Source organism: Heterocephalus glaber, unplaced genomic scaffold, assembly GCF_053883595.1.
Source record: "Heterocephalus glaber isolate CG9 unplaced genomic scaffold, H.glaber_assembly_v1.0 deba00001472, whole genome shotgun sequence".
Classification (NCBI taxonomy): domain Eukaryota; kingdom Metazoa; phylum Chordata; class Mammalia; order Rodentia; family Bathyergidae; genus Heterocephalus; species Heterocephalus glaber.
In genome coordinates, this window is record NW_028258315.1 from 93,941,281 (window position 1) to 93,960,112 (window position 18,832).

Below are 18,832 nucleotides of genomic sequence, written 5' to 3' on the forward strand. Positions count from 1 at the left end.
TTAAGAACTCTATGTACATGCTCTGTGCGTGTGTGTGTGTGTGTTTAATCAGAGATTGCACCATGTAAAGAATCCCTTGACAGTATTAATCCACCCAATAAATTATAACAGGCTGTCTTCTGTAACTTCCTGTGAGTGACATGAGCACACTGACAGTAGAATTGAGCCCACGGGATGTGACTATGCTAACAGGGACTCCACACAAGAAGATGCTTGTGATTGCAACATTTCAATAGAATATTTAATTACCTTTGCTTCTCTTCCTTTCCTAATCATGGCTGCCTCCCCACTTGCTCCCAATACGGGCCTATTACAACAAAATGAAGAAAATTCCAGAGAAGAGGAAAAACATAAATGCCTTTCTTAAAACAAAACACAACAAATTATCGCTTCAATGGTCCATATTCAGTAATGGCTTCTTCCTCGTTGTACAGGCTGGTTAGCAGAGTTGTATTTGTGTATGATTTTTATTACCAACAATTATCCCAGTTTGGTGCCTTCTGTGTTCCTCAGTCCACTGCAGCTAAAATTCCTACTTAAAATTTTAAGCAAATGTGGAATTTCATCAGCTTGCAGGGAGTGTTGTCTCACCGAGCATTAATGAAATTTGTTTTAAGCAGCATCATAGATGGTCCGATTTACTACTTCAGTCACTTTAAATAGGCTACAGAATCCAAGACTCTTAACATAAAACAAATAAAACATGACAATTTTACCATGTTCTACATTGGCATTGAAAGCCCCAAAATAATATCCTTTAAGTTTCAGCTAAAACAATTCTCATGAGAATTGTCCTGCATATGGATAAAGACAGCTGACCTTTCTGGGATAGTCATTCTCATTATTTGGGCAGACCACAGATAGCACAAGGATATCTGCTGCTAGCCCTGATCACCGAGATTCCGCAGACCATAAAGGCAGGCCGCAGCAGTGCTAATCTGCTGGGACGAGTGGGTTCCCTGGGCCTTTTAGGCTCCCGGACTGAAGAACATGGTCGCAGGCCAGAAGTGCCAGAAGCGCCCTCTCCCTGGTGACCAGGACTGGATGACGGCGCTTGCTGCTGATCACATTAACCAGACCGTGTTCCAGCCTTCTATCCCTCAGTTACACGTGAAGCAGTTTCAGCCCTGCAGCCAGCTGTCCCACAGGTAAGGAGGCAACTGTGCCGGCTCCTGGGAAGTCAGCAGGATGCGCCCTCATGGCAGACTCCATCAGTGCTCCGGGTCTCTCTGCCCTTGCTGACTTTTCCAGATCAATAAATAGAAATGAGGCCAATTTGCACTCTCATTTGTTCAGACTCCTGGTCAGAGTTTGGGGTTAGATCCGAATTTCAAAGGCTATTCTTGTTTCTGAAGTTATCTGAAGTCTGATTTTAAGAGCGGTTACATGCTGGGTGGCCTGGTCCCAAGGAATGTTAGATAAACCTCAGTTTATGTTTTTATAATGGGTTATTTATGTAAAAAAGGAGAGAGAGAGGAGAGAGAGAGAAGAGAGAAAAGAAGAGGAAGAGGAAGATAAGAGAGAGAAGAAGAGAAGAGAGGAGAAATACAGTGGTGTGTAAGAGATTTGAGAGTGGCTGTAGGTTTGAGAGCAAGGTTTGCTGTTTTGCAGCTTCATGAGTTTTGGCAATGGATACATGGGACCCGTCTTAGTTCATTTTCTGTTGCCATAACAAACTGTAAGACTGGGTAATTTATGAAGAATAGACGTTTACTTGGCTCATGACTCTGGAAGCTGAGAAGTCCAAGAGCATGGTTCCAGCACGGCTCGGCATCGGGTGAGGGTCTCCTTGCTGTGACTAGCATGGGAGAGGCAGCAAACCTCTGCTGTGCCAACCTGCTGACCCACCAGTCACTCCCCTCCCAAAGGTCCTGCCTCTCAACCCTGCCGCAGTGGGCTCCAAGCTCCCAGCAAGGGCACTTTCATGGGAAAACACTCAAAACATTTTTTGCATAGCAGAATCCAAAAAATAACAAATGTCCACTCTCGGATTTTTTTTAAAGCTCATTACTGTGGGAAACAGAATTTATTATTTACATCTTCTGCCTAATTTGAGCACCAACCATTTCATGCTGAATATCGGGCAGACTTGCCCACAACTTTATGGATGGCAGGAAGCTTGACATCAAGGAACCAATGGATGGGACAGCTCATTAATCACTCAGTAAACACCAAAGGATTTCACTGAAGAGAAAGGCTCAGGTGTGTCAGAGCAAAGGCGGCGGGAGCAGGAGCCAGGAGGAAGAGGACTCAGGCTCAGAGGCTGGTGCCGAGATGCAGGTCCCACGCAGGCTGGGCTTGGATGCTCGGAACTTCCTGCAGCACGGAGGGAGGGAGCCCCTGGGCCTCCCCTGGACTTTCCCAGGCCTGGGACAGTTGGAGAAGGGAAAGGTTGAAGAGTCACAAGCGGACAAACCTCGAAAATGAAACTAGACTCGATTTTACCTTCTTATTCCTCTTTGGAGAGAAAGCCTATAGGAGTCGAAGTTTCAAATTCCTGCTCTCTCAAAATCAGACTTCCAGTATTTTTATTTCTTTATGATCAGCGTTCAAAGGAACGATACAGAAATTCTCCAGCCAGCCTTCTTTAGTGAGCATCAGGGTTCACACAGAAAATAAGTGTTTAAACCTGTGAATTTCAATTAATAACCAACAACGATGTGCCATTTTTCAGAGACAAGCGTTCATCATGGAGGCAGTGCCACAGCTATAGTGGGGCCCAGGTGCCCGTGGGTTGCTGCATTACTGGGCTGATGTTACTACAAAGGTAAATGGAGCATAGCCTTTCTGTCCACAGAGAGCAGGTGAGGCAGCATGTGAGCTAGGTGTCCACTCCTCAGAGTGTGAGTGGACGTGCCACCAGCACATCCTCCAGGTTAGGTGCCCGTGTGGCGGGAGCAGCCACAGGTAGTATTTCTGCTGAAAGGACATGGTACTGCCAGGGAATGCTTTTAAAAGGTCGTGTTTGAAGTAACCCTTGAAGTAGTCATAGTACTGTGGTCAGAGATTGGATGTGTAAGACGTGATAGGTCTTATACAGTGCAGAAAGAGATAAAGACACGCAACTGCAGCACATCACAGTGTGGTTGAATCACAGATGCTATTAAGTGGGGGAAACTAGACAGACACAAAATTTGGGCATTATGGTCCCTGCGTTAGGGTTATTTAGAGAGATAAAGCCAGTAGGAGATGAGAGACAGGGAGGGATACGAGAGACAATATTTGAGGGAGCTGGCTGAGAAGTCTGCTGTCCATCCGTCCACGATCCACAGACCCTCGGATGCCAGCAGTGGGGCGGTTGCAGCCCAAGCCTCCGAGCCAGGGGAGCCAGTGGTCTGACTCTCAGTCTGAAGCTGGAGGCCTAGGAACCTGGGAGGCCATGGTCCTAAGTCCCAGAGTCCAGAGGCTGGAGAGCCTGGAGTTGGGATGTCCAAGAGCAGGAGAGGAAGAGGGTCCCAGCTCCGAGAGGCGGGGAGGAGAGAGAGAGAGAGGAGGGAGAGAGAGAGAGGAGGGAGAGAGAGAGAGAGAGGAGGGAGAGAGAGAGAGAGGGAGAGAGAGGAGAGAGAAAAGAGGATTTGCATTTCTCCACCTGTTTGTTCTTTCAGGACCCCCGGTCCCCCAGCCTATTGGATGGGACCCCCCCACATTAAGCATGGGTCTCCCACTCAGCCCATGGACTCATGAACCAGTGCCCTCTGGAAACACCCCATGGACACAGACAGAAGTGATGCTTTTCCAGCTCTCCAGGTGTTCCTCAGGCCCGTCAAGGTGACCACTAATATTAACCATCACAGTTCCCTTCATATGAACTCTAGAACAGGCAGGAGCAATCTATAAACATAAGACTAATGACGACTCCAGGGTAGATACTGGCCTGGGAGGGACATAGGGATCCCACAGGGAGGGAGGACCGTTAAGTATTTCTCATCTTGGCTGGAGAGATCCTTAAAGGGTGCATACATTTAAACAGCCACGCACTGTGCATTTAAGATTTGTCACTCTGCTGTACGTGCACTTTACCTAAATGAAAGAAAAGATAAAGGGCAGAAAAAATAAGCCTACTGGTAACAAATGCACTTAGATGCCTAGGGTGGGCTCATTGATGGCCCTAAGAAATATTCAAGTTCTACCCTCTGGAGCCTGTAAATATGCTTGCCATATGCAAGAAAAAAAGAGACTTTCCTGATTGTGATCAAATTGGAAACCATGAAGAGATAACTCTGGTTTATCCAGGTGGGCCTGGTGTAATCTCAGTTGTCAAAAGTGAGAGGCAGGAGAGGCATAGGGGGAAGAAGATGGATTGCAGGGCAGGAGTTGGCGTAATGCACTTTGGAGATGAAGGAAGAGGCCACCAGCCAAGGGCGCGTGCTGCCTCCAAAGGCTGCGACAGACTGGGAAGTGATGCTCCCTAAACGCACCGATGGACTGATGGTCCACAAACATTCTGACTTCAGCCCAATGAAACTGATGTCAAAGTTTTGGACTCCAATGCTGAAAGATAATAAATGTGCATAGTTTTAAGCCACCTGATTTCTAGTAATTTGTTACAGCAAATAGCCAAAGAAATTAATAGAGTCCCAGTTGTCTGCCAAGAATAAAATTAAACACTTATCACATGTGTTATCTCAATTCATCTTCACACTGCTTTTGGACTGTCACCGATTATTCACTCTCATAAAGGAAGAGACTGAGAGGCAGATGCCCCCAACCAAGTAAAGTGGCCAAGAACCCAAGGTCTCCATCCCTCAGCTCTTTGCCAAGCAGAGTGAGCAGCTGAGCAAAGCGTCAGCAGTCAGTGTGTGGAGTAAGCGGGAATAGAGGCCACAGTTTGGAACAATCCCAGGCTGGCTTCCCGTGGACTTTGAGCTCAGTCTGCCCTCCCCCAGGTTCCGTGGCCCTGAGGAAGTGGAGTGGATTGTGAGGTTGCTGAAATAGCTTTGATGACCGCCTACTTTGGTGCCATGGTGAGCAGTAGAAATAGTTCACGTATGTCTATTGTGCATCAGATTTCACAAAAATGTGTTAACTAAGTTCACCGGAACAAAGGAAGAGTCTTCTGGAGTTACTGTACTGGGTGGCTTTCTTTGGCTGGGTGCATGTGTGTTAGGTCGTGTTAGTGACTGAACCACATCAAGCTGTGACTCTGTCTTCCCACCCCAATTCCTCAAGCCTCTAGCAGATGCGTCATTATTTACCAAATAGTGGTTGGAAGGCTGTACAACCATCCTGCACGGAGAGCTCCATTAACCAGTACAAAAGCTAAGCCTGTGGCACTGGCTTCATGTGCTCCACATTCAGCTCTTCTCAGGGTGAACACTGCTTGCCCAGTTAACAGCAGGAAATGCACATATTTCTCTAAGTCTTTTGGATAATTCTCCCAGGCCACACAGTGAATGGGTCTGCTAATTCGTGTGCCTAAAGAATCAAATTGGTTCAGATTAAGGGTTTTGGAGATGGACAGAATATCAGTTACACATCTTCCAAGCTGGACAACCTTGGTGGGTCAAAGACCTTCTATATAAACGGATTATCTGAAAGATGTTTTCATGCTTCCAGAACCAAAAAGTGAGATCTTTCAAGAACCTCAGGGATCATCTAGTGCAATTTCTCCATTTGATAGGTGGGGAAATCTAAGAGGAGGGATGAGCAGACAAATGGACAGGAGATGGGCGGGTGGTCATTGTAATAGCAGGGCGACTGTCCTGTGCAAGGTTGGCTGACCATGGGAAACGCATTTCCATCAGAAGCATTTCTAGTAGACATTAAGATCTATGACATGGCAATCATTTGAACAACTGTGCTTATTAGTCTTATTTGCTGACACAGTGTCCAATTATGCAGAGCACTGTAGTGCAACAGTCTTGCGGAAATTTCCTCACCATCAACGCAGAGATGATTTTCAATGAATATATTCAGCAGTTTCTCCAGACCTTCACATCTTACACAGGAGACCAACCACCCATGGAAAATCAGTTCACTACAAGAGGATATGGAGGTGCTTTAAAATACCTCTTATTGCATGATAGCCGAATAATTTTTGCAAAAGTAATCTTATCTTCTTGGCGCAGGGCTCTTCCGAAGGCGCTATTCAAGCCTCCAAGTAGGCAGAGGTCAGTTTCTTGGCCTTGTTCTAGGGAAGCATCCCTGCGCATAGAAATCGATACCTCATTGCCCTCGGATCCCTCCTGACACTCACTCACAATTATGTATTTATTTGCAATGTGCACGGAAGCAAGCTCAAAATTAATAGTTATAAAAAAACCACAGCATATTGCAGAGGTTACTCGATTCAATAACTGCATCATATGGAAACTCATCTGGAGACCACAGAACTCAAAACTACTGCATCAGGTTCAAACCGTCTGTCAGAGACTCTGACACTGTTGGTGCAATAAAGTATTTTTGCCCACTTTCCCCCAGGGCCCTCTGAGGAGTTTTAAACAGAACCAGCACCCACCGGGGGCTGATCAGAGTCTAGGCAAGTTGGACCGTAGCGGAGACTGAACAGGGTCTCAAACTTGGGACTTGGGTTTTTTTCCACATGGATTTTACAAAACTGGCTCGAGTTGTGAGAAATGTGGAAGATGAGACTGAGGGAGCCTTTCAGCTGGGGAGAGGCACTCCACTGAGGAGTGTGACTGCAACGGCAGGCCAGAAGGCTGAGCTCTGGGTCTGGCTTTGTGTTCTGGGGTGAAAGGTTTTTGGCTATCAGGGCCACAGCTTAGAACAGTAAATTTTCCAAGTCTTTGCACTCAGCTGAACAAAGAACACTGCAATCAAGGAAGAAAATGAAGAGGTGACTTTTCTGTAGGTCTTTTGCCTGGAAAGGATTTTATTCAGCAAAGAGTCCATGAATAGGGACCCTGGGGACATCCTGAAAATAGACCTGGATATTCACACCCAGCTTGTCCTTTGGCTATGCCTACAGATAGATTTAAAACCACCTTTACCCTAAATATCATGTCCTTTTATACCCTCCCACTGTCTGCATCAGCCATGGTGTGCCAAGGCATTAGAGATTGATCAGTTTTCATCAGCAAGTGAGTAATGGTGGACAGGATGCCTCACATCCCTAGTAGCTCCGCTACTCTTATAGAGTACTTAGTTTTAATGCATCCATGTGAACATTCAGTCCTAGGGAAGAGGCACAGAGTTGCTCAGTAGTCTAAGGATTTCTTTTAGTTTAGTGATATAGTCATTCTGACCTTGAGGGGACTTCCTATGCTCATTGTTTTCATTCTACTGAATATATGTAAGCAGGTATAGGATTGTGGATAAGAATGCACTGTTACAGTTTGATTATGAGGTCTTCAGTCCTTTGTTTATTCAATCAATAGTGTGTTATTAGAAAGTGTATGATGTGCCACTTTGCCAGGTGCTGGGCCTATGCAATAAATAAGAGATTTCATTTTTTGCCCTCGTGAAAGTTGCTTTCAAGTAAAGGAGGCAGAATAAGCAAATAAACATAACCCTTTCTGAATGTGATAGGGACTAGAATGCAATAAACAAGAAAACGACACCAGCTGTGCTGCTGTAGAGGAGGCTGACTGTGGTCAGAGGGAGCTTCCTGGAGGACAGAGTGCTTTAGGGAACATCGGCTAAAATGAGAATTAGGAAAAGAACATCTTGGGCAGAAGAAAACAGCCAGCGTAAAGGTCTTGGGGCAGAAAAGAGTGTCTGGTATTTGAGATGAAATGAAAGGACAAGGTATCTGGTAAAGGATTAATGTGGTGAGGATCAAAGAAGTGGCAGGGTGTAGGTTCTAGAAAGACGATGTGCTAGACACAGACATTTGGGGTTTTATCCTATGGATAGCAGGAAACAAGTGAAAAGTTTGACGTGTAGAAGTGAGGAGCTCCAACCGCAACCTTGAGCTGAGAATCTAAGGTGTGGAGGACAAATAAGAAACAGACTTGGAAGCTGGGACAAGGGCTGGCAGGCTGTGACCCGAGACAGGTAAGAAATGCTTGCAGTTTGGCCTGAAGTAGGGGTAGAAGAGCAAGACTGGAGAGACAGACGGGCAGCCCTAAGTCTGGAGACGTAACAAAGGCAGACGATGGATTTGGCGTCAGTGCGACCCCTAAGGGTGCCGTTTGCTAATGGCAGGGACTATGTACTCAGTATAGTTTTGTCTACAGTAAGCTAAGGTTGGGTTTAGGGTTAGATTCATCTTTTATCTTTGCCGAATCTCTGGGCAAATCCCTAACCCTCTCAGGGCAGGCTGGAGGGGATGGCAGGTGTGTGAGTCCTTTCCAAGTGTCTGCCCACCACATGGAGGGGTCATGAGGAAGGCGGATGTTTCTGGAGGTGTCCATGTGTGCGTTGATTTTACCAAGAGTTCTTAGTATTCAAGAAGCAGGATTTAGGACTTGGGTGCAGGTGGCTAAGAAAGTCTTACATTTTAGTTTTACTTCTACCTCGACCTTAAGTCCCCATGGGGTCTTCCTTGGACAGGAAAGTAGGTGACTCGCCTTGACCTCCCCCCGGGATTGCCTTTGGACGAGAACTTATCGATTCAAATGCTCCTTTGGTTGACAGATAAGCGGTGTATGGGGATGGGGCTCCTATTGCAGACCTTTCTCAGGAAAATCGGAGAGCTGCCTGAGGGCCTTGGGGGGCTTACTCATCATGGAGAACATTTGGGTGTGTGGTTAGTTATATGCACTATTACAGATGCTAATTTGTGCAGGGAGCTGGTACAGCGTGAGTTAGCATCTCACGTTAAGCGTTCGTTATACACTGAGCTCACAATGTCTCCTCCTGGCCAGGGCACTGTGATGTGGAAAACAGGGTGGCTGGTGTTGGGGAGAGAACACAGACACATGGTGAGTCTCTTCCCTGGGACTTCAGTCAGTGCTGCATTGAGACTTCACCGTCTCAATGTGAGAGCATTTTCAGCGGGATGAAGCCCTGGGCACATGTTAAGGAGAAATATTGTTGTGATTGCTTATTAGCATCATCACAAAGACCCCTGTGTGTGCTCTAGTGAGGCCAGCTGGAGCCCTGTGGTTTCTTATAAGACAGTCTTCATGTTTTAAAAAGGTGTGAAATGCACTTAGCCTGTCCTACTTAGCTCAGTACCTGAGTTTAATCATCGTTGATAACGTTGAAATACCGAAGATAAAACAAACTTATGTTTGACCTTTGCAATAAAGAAAGTCATCTATTTGCTCAGCTCCTATTAGTGTTAGGAGGAGCAATGAATGTAAATTCCTGATACATCAGGGAAATACTAGACTCCTGAGTGAGCCGTTTAGGTTTGGGTTTTGTTTTTAAGCTAACTTTCATATTGAATTAAAAGGAAGGGTAAAAATAATGTCCTTGACACACAGTGACTTCGAGTGACCTGATTCTTACACATTCTTCCTCAGAGCCTGACTCTGGAGATCGGCCATGCAGAAGGGTCTCGCAGGGAAGAGGCCTGAGCTGCCTACATAGGTCAGTCACCTTGGTGCCCAAGGCTGGAGCAAGGCCAGTTTGATGCTTGCCATTCCCTTCCCTCTCTCTCGCCAAGGGTCCACTGTTTCCACCTGTCCTCGATGGGAACCCGCATGAGCTGCTGCTGCTTTGGGATGTTTTGTAGCCTTGGTGGAACAAGTAAGAAGCCACCTTTCCGTAAGCACCAACCATCATGGCCAGGTGCTTAAATGCAGTATTTCATTCCCTTCTCAACCACAGCCTTGCTGAAGCCAGTGTTCTTGGATTCCCAGCTCTCAGATGAAGGAGAGCTGGGACACAGAGCTGGCAAAGGGAAGTGACTTCAAGTCAGACTGACTCCAAAGTTCAAGGTTCTAAGCCAAGGGTTGCCAGCCTTTATCTGTTTAGGGCCCATAGTGTTTTCAGCTTTGCAAGCCTTAGAGTCTTTGTGGCAACAACCTACCTTGGGATTGCAGCCATGGAGGATAAAATATAAGGACAAGTGTGATCACCTTCTGTTAAAAATTGGTTTTACATAAAACAAGGGGAGTAGCCAGATTTTGCTGGTGGGCCATCATTTGGCAGCCTCCAATCCTAAACAGTGGCCCTGTTTTGCTTCCCCGGGCTTTGGGTGAACACCCTGGCTTTGCAGCCTCACAGGGAGGGGTTACACCCAGTCCTTCCACTCAGCCTCTGGAGCCTGGTTTTCTCCTCTGTAAAATGGACAGAAGTCTAAAATGCCTCCACTGACACACTTTCTCTCTTCCCATGGCCTATGGCATGAAACGCAAGCCCAGAGACACTTTGAATTCATGTCCACAGAGCTTTTTCTTTCCATCAGCTGCTGATACCAGACAGGCAAAGATGGTGACATGACACAATTTCTGTAACGTCTTTACTTCTGAGAAGATTATCCTAGAGGAACAGTAGTTATCAGCTATTTCCTTGTGGCTCCTCCAGGGACAGAACACTGGGCAATTAAGCCACAGGATTAGGTTCAGGTGATGGCAATGGGGACAATGAGAATGCACAAGGCCAGGCAGGCTGGGTTCCTGGCTCAGTCTCAGACTCTTCTCTTAGCCAAATAAGTGGGACTGTGGAGCAGGACATTTTGTTGAAAGTAGCATCATGTACCTATTGCCTTTACTGATGTGAGCAAAGAATACTTCATCCTTTTCTCTTCTTTCGCATATTTGGTAGCGTTAACTCCAAAGAGCATTTATTAATTCACATAACAAAAAGCTTAGAGGTCAGTTGGCCCCAAGTATAGCTGCATCCAGGGGCTCAAATCATACCATCAGAACTTGTCTGTCACTCTGTCTTTCCCACCAATACCCTGCTCCATCATGGAGTGGATGGAAACAGATGGAAAAATAAAGAAGCCCCTACAGCAACCAAATCTCCTAAGTGGGGTGCTACATCAAGTGAGGATGGTCAGAGAAGATTTTCTAGAGGCTAAAGTGTCTGAGTTTGGGATTACATGAATAGAGAAGGTTTAAAACAGTACCTACAGAAAACTCCTGGGATTGGTTATCATAACGTGGTTTACTGGGCTTTATTCAGACTTACAAAATGAGATTCCCCGAAAAAAGTCCTTTGGGTATGCATTTCTTTAGCAAGGTCCTGAGAATTGTGTGCACAGTTCAGCTATTTGAACACTTAGGTTCAGCAGCCTCTCATTCTGCACAGTTAAGCAATAAAACGTAGTCTAAAGATGCACATTGCAGCTAGACGAGGAAATATAAAATATGTAGGATGGACACTTCAAAGAATTTCCAGGCTGTTGGATCCTCCTACTGGCTCAGCTTTTTGAGTAGCATACATAGACAACCCTGATGTGGGGCTGAATTTTTTCATAGGCAGAATCTCTCCCTATGACCCTAAAAGCATCTCCCTTTCCATTCAGTATGGCAGAAAGCATGAAAATCTTCCGTTGAGCCCATCTGTAGCTGACTTTTGCTCTGGGCGATTTGCTAGGGAATAAGACCTGGTAGAATTACTTCCTGAGACATTTCCATGAGTTCCTTTCTTCAAGATGCTCCTGTGGCCTAGGAAGTGATGGCTTATGGTGGCTTTGGGGCACAGCGGGTGCCCCCAGGCCACACTCATTGCCGGAATTTTGAAAAGAAAAGTGCAATGTCCCTACTCCACATGCTTCTCCATCTTGCTGCTGACCTGGGCTTTGCAGGTGAACGACTGAGTTGCCGTTCCTGCTTTCCACCTTACAGAGTGACCTTGCACAAGGACTTGAACATATCTGACTGTTAGTTTTCTCCTGGGCAACACCTATCTTACAGGTGGGAGGTGAGCAGGGAGTGCTTGGGCCAAACTTCTGGGACCCAATCAGTGCATTACAAATAGCTGCTATGATCTGCTGGTTCTTAGTAGGACTTGATCTGTGATATACACAGAGAAAAGAAATAAGATTTTAATATAAGAAGATCATCAGGAGCCCACATCTTCTGTAAACGAATATTAGGTCAGTAAAGCCTTGGGGAAAATTTTAGCTTCTATTAGTTTTTCTGTTGGCCTTAATTACATAAAATTAATTATAGGTAATTATAAAGAAACACTAATAAATATTTAATTAATTTCCATCAGGCACTCACCAGAGCTTGGTAGATAAAAAGTTAAGACCATGACCTTTGATGTAAGACAGACGAGTGTTAGCTGGATGCTGTCTCTTGCTAGCACTAGGATCTTGGGCAAGCTACAGAGCCTCTGTAGCCTCAGTTTCCTAGTCTATAAAGGGAGAAGGCTGATGAAGACTGATCCTTCTCACTGGATTCACTGGCTGTTAGATACAAGGCACCTGGCACAGTGTGTGCCCCATGGAGCATCCCCTACCAGCCCCTCTGAAGACACCCTTGTCAGTGGAGGTGTCTGATGGCTTCACTTACTTCACGGAAAGACAGTTCTATTGGGTTTGTCATTTTCCCCATTTTAAATGCCTGTGCAATAAGTTTTCTACCCTTTCTGTCACCTACAGGGTTTACATCATCACAAAGGAGCTAGAGGAATGAAAAGAAGAGGATACAGAAACTTCCTGGGGTGAAGTAAGTCTATGAGTATTCTAGCATCTGTGGAGTTTGGGGTGGGGAGTATATTACCAAGCCCTCTTTGCTGGATTCCTCTTCCTTTAGGTGGATGTGGATATAGAGTTTGGATGTGGAGGTGGAGGTTGAGATATTTCCCTTTGAAGTTGGACCAATCCTTATATTCTTTGGTGGATGCTGATAAAATACAAATATGCCTATTTGTTTTTCTTACATATTCATTCATACAACAAAATGACAGGAGGATGGAGGAAGGTGCTATCAAAGACATTTCCACTCAAAGGAAAGACTCGGATGATCATTCTTACCCTGGGAAGTTCTTTCTGCTGCTTTGATGGTGTAATCATTTTTCTCTCCTTGACTGTGGCCTATTTTCCTAAGGCACCTGAACTTGAGTGAGTGTCTATGTTCAAGATGCACCCGTTGCATAGGAAGCAGCAGAGATAGCTCGTGGTGGCTTTGGGGCACAGGGGGTGCAGCCTGGCCACACACAGTTGGGCCTGGCTGGCTCTGGTGGGGGCAGGGAGGTTTTATGGGGCTGTAGACAAAGCATCCAGTTACCCATCTGTTAACCAGCGGAGGAGTTATTTTCTTTTCTACTTCTTTCTCAGTTTGCAAGGAGCAGGATGCTGCCTAGTGTAAGGGAATTTTAACACCTAACACTTACTAATGTCCTTTTATAATAAAGTGAGAAGCCAAGCCTCTGAGCAAGCCTTTTGGCAGGCCACAGTGCCTAGCTACAATTTAATAACTTCTTTCCTATGGTATTCATCCTTAGGGTTTGCTTCTCTTTAGGGTAGAAGGTACTGGTTTTCCATTTGCTGCAGTGATTGTAAGTTTCCTTTTCACTGAACAAATGTACTTGTAAGCACATATGAGAATTGAATAAATGGAAAAATAAGTAAATCACACAGATATTATGTAGATTTGGAAAAAGTTTTAATGTTTACAAAAGTTGAAAGGCTTTGGAGAAGCCACCTTCTCTGAGCTTCCATTCCTTGTTTGTTAAATTGGACTAGTATGCTATTTACCTCTGGAGGTCAAGGTACAAGGCCAGTGGTTGTAAGTACCAGCCCCCCACCATTCTCTCCCCCTGAAAATTCTCTTCCCTTCCCCTGGGACCTGGAACCTGATACAAACTTCCAAAGCTACAGGAGTGTGGTTGTTGTTCTTACTAAGCTTGGAATGAAGTTCCACTACAGTGGGGTTTCTGAGTTCCAGGCCATACTCAAACCTGAACAGACTAGCAATGCCCAATACCCAGTCATGGGAGGCAGATATTGATGAGTTATTTGACCAAGGAAGGCCATCAAAGTCAGCCCATGTATTCTTTTGAATAATCATGTTCCGGGCACAGCACAGGTGAATTCCTTTTCCCTCCAGACTGACACACTGCCGTACGCAGCAGCTAAGCCCAGTTTTAAACCAACAGTGTTGCTCTTTTAAAACTAGTGGTGTCACCATTTTATTAAGCTGGTGGTGAGCTGTCACTGTCCCCCTTTCCTTTTGTTCATCTATTATCTATTTAAACTAATCACTTAATTAGCCTAGACAAGAAGATTTCTATGGTGTTAACTCTAAAAACCTACTGGAAATGCTTGAGTAGCCTGATTGGATTTAACTTGCAGTTCATTACCTCTAGACTAAGATAATGTTAAATGCAGGGCCTGAGAAACAGTGCTTTGGAAATAAATTCTGCTTACTAAAAACAACAACAACAAAAAACAAACAGGTCGGTGGTTTTCAGACTGAGGGCCCTGACCCAGCCAAATCAGTAGCAGCTGGGAGCATGAGTCTGTGGCCCTCTTGAAATTCTAGCGGGAGGATCTTGCAATCAGTTCTGACAGACCCTTCCGTATCACAGGCAGAGGTCAAAGTGTGATGACTATTACTGTGGACTTCCTGTCACGCTTCTAACAGAAGAAAAAGAATAAAGAAGGCAAAAGGGGAGAGAGAGAGAGAGAGAGAAGAAAGAGAAAAGCAAAAAGTCAGCACAGTGGGGGAATGAGACCTTAGAAGCTGGGGTAGGAAGGCTGTTTACTAAATTGTGCTTTGTTTTGGGGGGTTTTGTTTTTTTTTGGTAGCAGAGATTGAACTCGGGTCCTTGCGCTTGCACAGTAGGGGGTGAAACCACTGAGCTAAATCCCCAGCCCTGTAAATTGTACTTTGAAACAGCAGCCTGGAGCTCCTTTGGATGCTGGGAGCAGCTTTACATCCTTCCTTAGGAAACAGGGACAAAATACAGAGAAATATGCTATGAAAGTGCTCAGAATGCTACCACATTGTCAGAAAGTAGGAACACAGTGGGCGTTTGGAGCGTGAAATGGAGTCCAGGAAAGCACAGCAGCTCTGAGGGCACACTAAGGGCACTTGGTAAATGCTTATTAACACCTTCAAGATGGGGCTGCAACCTGTCTCACTGCTGGGCAGCTTGAATTAGCAGTGGTAGATGTACGACTGTCCCATTGGGGAGCTTTTCATTAATTTTATTAGTGAAAAGACCAATAAAAGTGATTAGGTCCGTTTGTACCGCCAGTGGTACAAGCTGCCCACTGGGACAGTCATACATGTGCCACCAGTGGATCAAGCTGGAACATGTGAAATTGACAAAGGCTGAGCTCCAGTGACCTAAATCCAGTTTCCTGCATAGGGATGTTAATTGGTCTATAAGGGCAAATCAAGTATTCTCCCATAGGGCATCTGCTGTATCTTCTCCTCTTGCCTTCTGAACAACAGCTCAGCTTAAGGTTTCTTACAGGACAGGAATTCTTATCGGTGTGTGACCTTAAGTAAGACACACACTCCCTAGGCTTCAGGTTCCCTGCCTATAGGAGGAGGATAGTATGTACTTATAGATGTTTCTGCTCACACTGTAGCACCAGCACCTCATGCAAATAGTGTTTGACATACAACAGGTGTTGAATAAATATTTGTTAAATAAAAGAAGGAAAAATGATTTTTGTGAGGTTTGTATGGAATAATACTTTGAGAATGCCTAGCACAATACCAATCACATGGATATTCTGTAAGTAGTATTTATCATGAAGAATGATAAGGAAGATATGATGAGGTGATGAAAAAGAATGGATTCAGAAAAGTATCTTCCAAGTGCCTATAAAGAATTAGGCCTGCCCACCAAACCACTGCCCCCAGCACACAGGAGGTGAGCCTCGAGGTGCCAGCAGCACCCCCCCTCCCACTGTCGAAATGAGAAGTAAATGGTGACATGTTTGAGCTGCTATAACAAAATTCTGTAAACCAGGGAAGTTTATAAACAACAGAAATTCATTTCTTACAGTTCTGGGTGAAGGGTTGTTTCATGCTTCATAGATGGCACCTTCTCCCTGTATCCTCACATGGTGGAAAGGGGCCAGGTGGCCCTCTGGGAACTCTTTTAAAGAGGCTCTGCCCTCATGATATGGTCACCAACAGAAAGCCCTCTCTTCTCCTATTACTAGCACAGCAGTGACTAGGATCCATAATACATTTGGGAGAAACGTGAACCTTCAGACCAAAGCAATACCTTTTATGCTACCTTACTTTTGGCTACTGAACCCATAGCCTTCAAATTCAGTGCTTAGAAGGTCCTCAAAATATTTCCAGGACTGAAATGAACTAGGTGAATGTGGCCATAATTGAGAGCTGTTGCTGGTGGTTGTTCATAGAGGTGACTCATTTCCAATCCATATAACTAAGTAATTACTGTTAATTTTTATGTTGTTTTTCAGTACAGATAATTATTAACCCTTTGGTTAATACATTTGCTTAAGGATAAAAGTACTATAAATTATAGAAATGCCACTACCTACATTTACATGATTTAAAGGAATACTTCACCTCAAAAATATGTGAAAATTCCCTGCCTTTCCCTCCACTTTTCCCTTGGACATCAGCACAAAAGAGCAGCCTGCCAATTCAATAGACAGTTCAGGAGAGAAACTGGGAATGGTATGCATTAAGTTTGCTGAGCACCTTAGTAATTCTTCAAAGAACATGGATTTTAGGAGTCGGACCTCAGTTCAAACCTCAGCTCCACCATGTTACCAACTTTGTGACCTTGAGCAAGTTGCTAAACCTTTATGAGCCTGTATCTCCACATATATTGTGTAGAGATCTTGTGTGAATTAGATAAAAGAACATTTGCAAATGTATGTGGAATAAACACACAACAAAACATCAGTTCTTCTTTTACCAGCATGTTGAATGGGTACACTCAGCAGACTCCTGGAGGAAGCAGGCCCCTTCTCAGACTTTAGTTTGAAGCGCGGATACATAGAAGGATAGATGGGAGGGGTTTCCACTAATGAGGCCCACACTGTCTTATCACTGAAATAACCCCAGGTTTGAGAAGTATTGTTCTGTAAGTTTGGGTCTCCTGTGGGGTATACAATCACTGGGACCTTTCCAGCTCTTTGCTAAAAATGGATTATTCTTTCCTGTGATTTGGTCTTTGATGGCAAGTTTAACAATAAAGATAGGAACAAGCTTAGAGTTTGAAAATCCAGCTCACAAAGATAAACAGAAGAATCCTTTGAAATGTCATCAATCTTAGGAGAAGCTGCTATGCTGTTTTTGTCTGAGTAGTACAACAAAGTAGATGCCCAAACACATGTCTAGTTCTCCATTGCTTGACATAAAATTAGCGGTTCTCCAGCACTTGAGAAGATCACAAACAACCTAGTATTTATGCCTTATAAGGAATCAGAGAGAAGGCCACTTCCACAGACATTGTTCTGGATGTAAGCACTGTTTTCCATTGCCTTTTGATATTTTCTGCATGCAGACTACTTTCTCCATATCAAATAAAGTCGGTTGTTTTTTCCCATATTGGGTTCACCAGGCTTCATTTAGTTCTGCAGAAACAGCTTTTGTTACGCTAGAATGCCTATGGCCTCCTGGGGCTAGCATGGAAATACTTCTTCAAGGCTGAGCTTCACATCTCTAGCTTGTACAGCCTCCAAATCCTGCCAGTCTTAGAGAGGAATCGGATGTGAGGACATCCTCAGATAGAAAGGCGGAAGTGGGGGGCTCCTGTGAGGTTTAATGCATAGACAAAGTGGAAGACAAAACTGCAAATAGGTTTGCAGTACGACTCAAGAGCTGTTCCTTGTGATTAAGTGTATATTTGCTATTTGGTTCAAAGACAACGAATGAAATGTGGAATTGGCCCTGGAGGGAGAGGCTGGGAATCTGGCCACATTTGCTATCAACATCTAAGTTGGAATCCATGTTTGAGCTTCAGTGCATAAGAAGAGTTGTCTTCTTAGGGCTCTTTTGTTTAGGGCCAGTTCTTTCAGATGGTGAAAAAGTGAGTGTCTCACTGAGGTGAAAGCCCTGTTCAGATCGAATAAATGCTTCTTGTTTTTGGCTGCAAGAGAGGCATCTTAGACCTGGCCTGGGAACCGGGGTATTCACAGCCCGAAGAAGGCAGCCTCAATCTTTGTCAATAACTGGGGATTTGCACAGGCATAGAACCAGATCTTAAATAGACACTATTGAGTGGACGCAGCCTTCTGGCTTATCCCGGGTCAGAAACAGTTCAATTCCAGTGCTCCTGGATCGGAGGTTAAATGGTAGCCCTAAAAGACATGTCCATGTCAAATCCCATTTGGAAAGTGGGACTCTGCCTTGGGATTGAATTAAGGATCTTGAGATCTCGAGGAAGCCATCCTGGGTTTTCTAAGTGGCCCCAAACCCCATGACATATGTTCTTACAAGGGTCATACGGGGGAGAGAAACCCAGAGAGCAGAGCAGGAGTATGAAGACAGGCAAGACTGGTGGGTCACCAACATCTGTTGGCTGGGCTGGGTAGTCACCCATAAGCCTGAGGAGATACTCAGGGGCTTTTTGTGCAAAAGAAAGATCCTGTCTTCAGTTATGTGTAGCCATGCTGTATAGGTAGGTTTTATTTTTTGATATAAACCCTAATTCTCCTTTTATTAACAAGCAAGAGAGGAAAGATCTGATTTCTGTTATTCTCCCTTGAAGAAATTGTCAATTATGGGTGAGGGGTTTGCTCCCTGAGCAAATCCCAGAGGACTCCTCTTTCCTTTTCCTTACAATCCTCCCATGCAGACAGCCCAGTCCAAGGTGTCTTGTCGCTGCATTACATGGTCATGTGCTCTTTGAAGCTAAGTTTGTCATCTTAAACTCTTTTAGCCTTGCTTGGTGGAGAATATAACTGAGGAAACGTTATACATTTCTTGTTCTGTTACCTTTCCTATCAAAATGGAAACTCTGTCCATTTTATCTCCACTGTAACAAAATTTGGAATTCAGCACGCACACTAGCTCTAAGAGAGCGACTCCTCAGTGTGCCTTTCAGGGGCCCCCAAAATACCCATTTTTAAGTTAGCTAG

General features: G+C 44.8%; 1 protein-coding gene across 3 annotated transcripts in view; it reads left to right on the top strand.

Moving 5' to 3' along the window:
* Positions 1 to 18,832, top strand: part of LOC110345707 (uncharacterized) — a 410,594-nt gene that overhangs the window by 360,166 nt on the left and 31,596 nt on the right. For 2 of the 3 annotated variants that reach the window (XM_087181610.1, XM_087181607.1), the window contains exon 5: positions 12,407 to 12,473. In XM_087181610.1, the coding sequence (XP_087037736.1) occupies positions 12,407 to 12,432 (26 nt within the window). In that variant the 3' untranslated portion in view covers positions 12,433 to 12,473. Of the gene's footprint in view, positions 1 to 12,406; positions 12,474 to 12,714; positions 18,765 to 18,832 lie in introns of those variants that run through there. The other variant, XM_087181609.1, reaches the window with a different exon arrangement.